We start from the raw sequence: 7,224 nt of genomic DNA on the forward strand, positions 1-7,224 counted from the left end.
GGGGAAAATTAGCTACCTTGAATTTCCATTTTTGTTAAAAAAAGATAAAGTTTATTTTTTTTCTTTTTTCCCTGTAATTTTTCAGTCACAAAAAAAAAAATCTATATTTTGTCATCTAAGCATTTATTTTACTGAATCCAAAAAGACATGAAAAGGGAGAGGGGAGAACCACGTTCGTTTGTTTTAAACTAACGTATAGAAGTGATTTTTTTTTTTGGACAACATATAATAAATATGATATAGCACTCAGCACTCGGTCTGTACAATTCTGTTCGCATTAGGGAGCATGCCACTTTTCAATAAGAAAAAAAAAAAAAAACGTCATGAGAAAAATCAGTGCAAAGTTCTCCGTTCCCCCGGTCTTCTCCGACGGGCGGGGGCGAGGCTCTCTCATCCCTCGGTCCTCTCCAGTGGGCAGGCTCTGCGGCGGGCTTCCTCGCCCTCTCTTCCTCCCCCTCCTTCCCTCTCTCTCTGTCTCCGAGCTCTAAGTCCTGTCTCGCAGGAGCCGAGGTCGGCGGGGCTCCCCGTGGCTCTGCCCGCGTTCCCCCGCGTGTGGTCGTTTCACTTACGGGCTCGGCTCGGGGTTCACGGTTCAAGAGTCCCTGCTCTGACTGATCGCCTCCTTCGGTGGCTGGTGGCTGCCTGCAGATGCTCCTGCCCCTCGGCTTCCCCTCGCTTCCTTCTCTGCGGTGCTGGGGCTTGTTTGGGGACGGGGAGGGGAAGGGCTCGTTGCGGGGACCGCGGTGCCGCTTCACCGGGGGTGCGGGGTGCCCGGCATGGGGTTGGCCAGGGGGTTGAGGGCCGGCTGCCCGCCGGGCCCCAGCCCGTGGATGAGCACCCGCGGCACCAGCGGCCGCTGGAGCTGGGGGTGCGGCGCGGGGGGAGTCCGGTACATGCTGCTGTACATGGCCGCGGCCGCCGCGGCCGCCGTCGTGCTGTCCATGCTGCCCAGCAGGCTTGGGTGGTAGAAATAGGGCGAGGGGAACATCCTCTGCAGGGCCGAGTAGTTCCCGGCCTCGGCCAGCAGCTCCAGTCCCACCGCCGTCTGCCGCTTCCACTTCGTCCTGCCGGGGGGAGCACAAGAGGTGGCTGCAGAGCGGGCGCCGCGACGGGGCCCCCGGCACGGCCCGACGAGCGCCGCCGGCTGCGGGCGGCCAGCCCCTTCCCCTCTCCGGCGCTGCCGGGACCCCGACGGGGCGCTGCGGCCCTCGGTACCCGCACGGGGCCGGCCCCGGGCAGCCCCGGCCCCCGGTGCCCTGGCTCCCCCCGCGTACACACACGCACACGCGCGGAGGCTCCGGCCAAATTAATAAACATGGCGCCCCGGTTAGATTACAGCGCGCTGACACTAATGTTTTCCGACAGAATTAGGGTGGCTGCAACCGTATGTAATGAGACAGAAAATTATGGCAGCGGTGACAACTGGACGGACCCCCCGGCCGCCGGGGAGGGCGCGGGGCCGCGCACCGGGCTCCCGCAAAGAGGGCAAGACCGGCGGCGCCCCCCCCACCGCTCCCGTGGCCGGGCCGAGCTGAGCCGTGGGTGAGCCGCCGCCCCGTCGGGGCCCCCTTACCTGCGGTTCTGGTACCAGGTTTTCACCTGCGTGTCGGTGAGGTTGAGGGCGGCGGCCAGGTCCATGCGGTCCTGCACGCTCAGGTACTTCTGGCGTTCGAAGCTGCGCTCCAGCTGGTTGAGCTGGTGGTCGGAGAAGGCTGTCCTCGCCTTCCGCGGCTTCTTGGCCCGCACCGGCGGGCTGTCCCGGCTGCTCGTGATCTCCCGGTCGCCCTCCTCCTTTGTCCCTGCGAGCGAGCCGAGGAGCCGTGAGCGAGGGGCGACGGGACCCTGGAGCGACCCCCGCCCCTCCCCGGAGCCGTCCTCGGGCCCCGCTAACCCCTCCCCCGGGACTTCTCCGGGGCGTTTGGGGAAGGGGCGAATAAAGCGGGGGCGGCGGGATTTCCCCGCTCTATTTGTCAACGGCGAGGGTTTCGTTATTTTTTCGCCCTCCTCCCCCCCCCCGCCCCTAAAAGCTGGGAAATCGATATGTCAATCCACCCCTGCTTGTACCCGGGTTTGTAGCGCTCCTTGATCTTCCCTGCAGGAAGAACAATAATCTCTCTAATTGACCCACTGGGGAGGTTGGTGCACACAAAAATGGCCAGACCAGACTGTACATCTGTTTTGGGCACTCTTATGCTAATGCTAAAAAAGCAAAATGAGCGGCACACACCAGCGCCTCTCTGCTATTCAGCCTTGCAAAAATATGTGAATGGGGCAAAATTAGAAAAATGTGTCCCATCACCTCGCGGCTTGAAGTGCGCTTCCTGCGAAGCCAGCCTGCGGGAAGGAGAGGCTCCGCTCGCACAGAAGGAAAAAGATCTCCTCTCCGTGCCACTGTTTCTCACTCTTCCCCTTCCTTCCCCTTCCTTCTCCCCACGCACACATCGCTATTTTCATTTACAAACCCTGAGCTGCGGGGAGGCTTCCCCATGAGCCCGAAATCCATAAAAAAAAAAAAAAAAAAAAAAAAAAAAAAAAAAAAAGTAAGAGAAGACGGAGAAATAATCCTTCCTTGTCCCAGCGCAGCAAAAAAACGGGGGTTTTGGCAGAACACACAAAGCCCTGCGACCTTCTCTGCTTATCGCGGGCCGGTTCTTTTTGTTTGTTTGTTTAATTTAAACTTCTTTCGTTTATTTGGTATTGGGAAGGTGGTGGGATTTGTTGTGTTTGTTTCTCTTTATTTTTATTTCAGATCGAATGAACAAAGCCGAAAAGGATGAAGGCATTAAGTGCAGCGGGGCCGCTGTGCGTGGTTCTTAGAAAGCCGGGGAGGCATTTATGCGCGATTGCCTAAAAAATAAACACGCTCTCCTTCCAAACGCCATCGCACCCGTTCAGCCTAATTTCGTTAAAAACGAGCAAGTTAAAATAAAAATAAATAAATACAATTAAATTAAAAAAAAAAAAAAAAAAAAGACGGAGAAGACGAGGAGAAATTTTCTCTCGCCGGACAGAATAAAACGCGGTTGCATTATTTTTTACCCATTTAACAAACGACACACCGACGATCGCGACAAACCCGTGCAGAGCGGAGCCGGTGCTGCTCTCCCCCGGTTCCCCCCGGTTTCCTCCTCCCACCGGGCCGTACCGGCGGCGGAGTGGTGCCAGGTCGTACTCACCGTGGCATTTGATGTCGCCCTGCGTGTCGTCGCGCTTGTCGAGCTTGGCTTTGCTGTCCTCCTGCTCGAGTTTCGGCCTGAAGCTCTCCGGGGCCGCGCTGCCCTCCTGCTTGGGGGTGTGATGGGGAGAGGGGACGCTGGTGCTGTAAGGTGCGCACGCCGCCAGCGGTTTGCTGTCGCCCAAAATGTCCTTAATTAAAAAAGAGGAGGTGGAAGTCCTGGGGCCGGAGCTGGCCGAGCCCAGCTGGGGCGGCGGCGGCGGCTGCTGGGGAGACGGCTGCAAACTCGGCGGCGGCAGCGGCGGGTGCGGGCCGAGGTGGAGGTGGTGCGGCGGCGGCGGGAGGCTCTCCGCCACCCCCAGGTGCGGCTCGGGCTGCTCCATGCTCACCGAGATGGGCGACGAGGGCGCCGTGCCCACGGTGTCGATCTCCGAGCAGGGGGACGGCGTGGCCTGGCTCCTAAAATCCGCGGGCCGGCCGTCGCCGTGCGGCCGAAAGTCCCCGTTCATGACGCTGGGGCTGCCGCAGCTGCCCCCGGACAGAATGGTGTCTATCCCGAAGCTGGACCCGCTCGGCCCCTCCATGGCGGCCCGCTAGCGCCGCGCCCGCATCCCCGGGAGCTGCCCGCTCACCGGGCGGCGGGCCGCGGGGGAGCAGCGCACCTGCGGCGGCACTCGGGCGGGCGGCACTAGCGCGGCGCCCCCGCCGAGCGCCGCATCGCCACCGGGCCGGGCCGGGCCGAGCCGAGCCGGGCCGGGCCGAAGTTAGTTGGGAAGTTGCGGGCGGAGGCGCGGAGCGGGGCGGACTCCGGCCACTGCGGTGCGCCCGCCCGTGCCGGCCGGCTCCTCTCGGCGGCGGCGACTCCCCCCATGACGTCACGGCCGCCGCGTCCCCCGCGGGTTATGATAAACCCGGGTTTTTTCCGCCGCCGCCGCCCGCCCCCATTGGCGGCCCGCCGAGCGGGGAGTGACGCCGCCAGGGCGGCATCCAATCAGCGCGCGCGGCGGCGGGCACCATCGCTCTCCCTCTGCTCCCCCCTCCCGCCGCTGCCGCCGCCGCAGCGCCGCCCCGTCGGGGAGAGGGGCGAGACGGAGCGAGAAGGAGGGAAAGGCAAATCGAGGAACGGGAGAGAGGGGAAGAAGGAAAGGGAGAGGAGCGGGACGGCACCGCCAGGGCGGAAGCGGGGCCGCGCCCGTCCCGGTGCACTGGGCGGCGGCGTGCGCACAGCGGGGCGAGCGACAGCCCTCGGGGGTCCGGGCCCACCATGTGGTGGTGGGGGGGGGATGTGGCGGGTGCTGGCACCGACGGGGCTACGGCGTGAGCGGGGAGCGCACGGCCCGCTGTGCCGTCGGGGCGCCCTGGGCCGCTCGGTCCCGCCCCGGGCCGCTCGGTCCCGCCCCGCCTGCGGCCCCGTTCCAGCTCCCGGCCGCGGGGTCGGGCCGTCCCGGTCCCCTCTGAGAGCAGCAGCCCGTGTTCGCGTCTGCGGGACGGCTCCGTTGTTGAATGTCAGAGTAATGGGAATTGCCAGTGACAAGACGTCGTATTAATCCTGATTAAGTGCCGTGTCAGCCTAATTAGCAGAGTAATTATAAGGTGGTAATGAATGATTCAGAGTTCTCTGAGTTACATTTTACTCCGAATTACTATTTCCAGGCCCCTATGAACCGGGGGCCTGCCCACCCCGCCGCCTCCCTTCCCAGCCTGCAGGCCCGTCCCGGCAAAGCACCTCCGAGACCCGGCCCGCCCCGAAAGCAGCAGCGGCGGCCCCAAACCTCCCCCCGCGGTGCGCCCCACGGGAGCCAGGGGCCGGGGGCGGCTTGAGGCGGGCACAGAGGGACGCGGCAGGGCGAAGGGGGCTCCGGGCGAGACTGGGCCAGGACTGGTTTAGGGGAAGGATTTTGGATGCTGGTGGTCGGCCGCGACTCTCGGTAACGCCACGGGAGCGGGCCCGGCGACCCGGCCGCGGAGACAACGGCTTCCCCGTTGCAGGGAGCCCCGATGGGCTCTGCCGGTGGTCGCCCTGGGGGAGGGGAGGGCCCGGTGAGGACACGAGGGCCGGTTCGACCCCCGCCCCGTCCTGTCTGCACCGGGGATCCCCGCCCTGCCAGCGGGGGGCTCACCACTTCCCCACGAGCTGCGCCCTTCACCTCCCGCTTTCCCCCGCAGTGCGTCCCCCTGCGAACCTGCCCCGCTCAAAGGTGCGGAGGGGCGCGGGGACTGCATGGGGAGCAGGGGGGACACGGGGAGCCGCGGCGAGGCGGCAACTCATTGCGGACGGCTGGCCCCGATGTGACACACCGCAGCTGCATGGCGTCCCAGGGGCAGCGACACGGGGTGGGGACCCGCACCCCAAAGGACAAGGCCGAGGTCCCTCTATGCGGAGGGGGCTGCGGCCTTCGGCTCCGCTTCCGACGGCTTGGGACCGTGCTGAGCCGAGGAGCTCCTGGGTTATCGCTTTCAAAAACCGGGGACCTTCCCTGGCTGTCGCCGGTGTCACACCCGAAGCGTACGGCCCCCGCTGGGCGCCGCGGCAGGGCAGGTCCCGGCCCGACCCCCTCACTTCCTGAGAAGTTTTTCGACGGCAGGAGCACCCTCCCACCTGCAGCTCCCGAGCAGCCCCCGCGCTCCGCCCCGACGGCCCCGCCACCGAGGCCGCCGCTGGTCAGACAAGAAACCGCGGCGGTGCCGTGGTCTGCCGGGCGTGTAGTTTGCCCCGGAACTTTACGGGCCCGTTTTGTGCCCAGAGGCGAAGCCGGGGGAGGTGCAGGGCTGCCTGTGTCCGCTGGGCGGCGGCAGCGGCTGCCCCCGTGATCCCCAACGGGAGCCCGGTGTGGCCGGGGCCGAAGGCAGCACGGGGGCGGGCGGCTCGATGCTAGCGGGGGTCGCGCACGGCGAGGTGCGAGCGCATCTGGGCGGTCGGATCGGGGCTCTTGAACGAATAAAGAAAGCAGAAGAGGATAGAAAAAAAAAAAAGGAATACTGGAGAGGGAAATGAAAGGTCAGAAGATAGGGGGGAAAATAAACAAATCTGCAAATGCACAAGCAGGCTCCTGCAGCAGAAAAGCAGCCCGCAGCGGCAGTATTTATTCTGCTGTCTTGGTTTGCAATTTACCAAAAGTATGTCCTAATTATCCCTAAGGGAATGCGGGATCCGAGGTAATATGTTACACTAACATAATCCTTTAACTCACAATGCACTTCCGCGTCCCGGAATCAGGATTTAGGGCTTAAAGCCATATTCCCGAAGAGTGAACACCTTTCATTTCCCTCCTCTTATTTTTTAATCCTTGACTCCATTGTGCAGACATATTCTAGGGGAAAGCGGCGGCGAGGCTAGCTCCGGGCAACCGCTCTGCTCCCGGGACGGGCATTCGCAGCCCCGGCATGCCCGACAGCCCCGGCCTCCCCTGCGCCTCCCGGGGACCGGGAAGCCCAGCACAGGGGCATTACAGATCCTGCCGCTTTCCACCGGCGCATAAAAGGGTGCCCGCAGCCAGGCGCGGAGGGGCAGCGGGACTCGATCTGCACTTGTTGGGGCCTGGGGCGGGTGCGGGACCCCACCCCCTTCCCCTCTCTTCCCACCCGTCTGGCTGCAGGCATAAACCACGGAATGGCCCCCCCTCTCCCTGCCTCTCACCGCCAATAAATCAGCAATAGCCAAATCAAAGCGATGAGCGAAGGTGCCAGTCAGAGGGGTCGGACGGGGCCCTACTCGTTAATTAGCAGACAGCTAATTAGAGCGGCACTCGGAGCGCTAATCAATGGCCGGCTGAGGACAGCGAGTGGGAGGGACGGGGTATCATATGCCGGTCGGGGGGCGGCACGGACCTACCCCGGGATCCGGCCGCGGGGAGCCGAGAAAGCGGCTGCAGCGGTGCCCCGAGGGCCGGCCCCGGCGCCCCGACGGCGGGTGGACAGCCCCTGCTCTGTCCGGCCGGGGAGGGCGCCGAGGAGCGGGGCGCTGCCCCTCTCCCTACGAAACTGCTCGGAGCCGCCCGGGCCCCTCGGCCGCCCCAGGCCGGGGGCTTCCTCCCCCCCCCCCCCCGTTT

At 64.1% G+C, this 7,224-nt stretch overlaps 1 protein-coding gene across 1 annotated transcript; it reads right to left on the reverse strand.

Annotated features, from left to right (window-relative positions):
• Positions 1–612: 612 nt before the first annotated feature.
• Positions 613–3,759, reverse strand: BARHL2 (BarH like homeobox 2; the record flags this gene model as incomplete). Its single annotated transcript, XM_084528296.1, has 3 exons — positions 613–1,064; positions 1,574–1,799; positions 3,177–3,759. The coding sequence occupies 3 exons, from the start codon at positions 3,757–3,759 to the stop codon at positions 752–754; spliced, it is 1,122 nt and encodes a 373-aa protein (XP_084384422.1). The 3' UTR covers positions 613–751.
• Between the last annotated feature and the right edge of the window lie 3,465 nt (positions 3,760–7,224).

Source organism: Aythya ferina (genome assembly GCF_964211825.1).
Source record: "Aythya ferina genome assembly, chromosome: 8".
Classification (NCBI taxonomy): domain Eukaryota; kingdom Metazoa; phylum Chordata; class Aves; order Anseriformes; family Anatidae; genus Aythya; species Aythya ferina.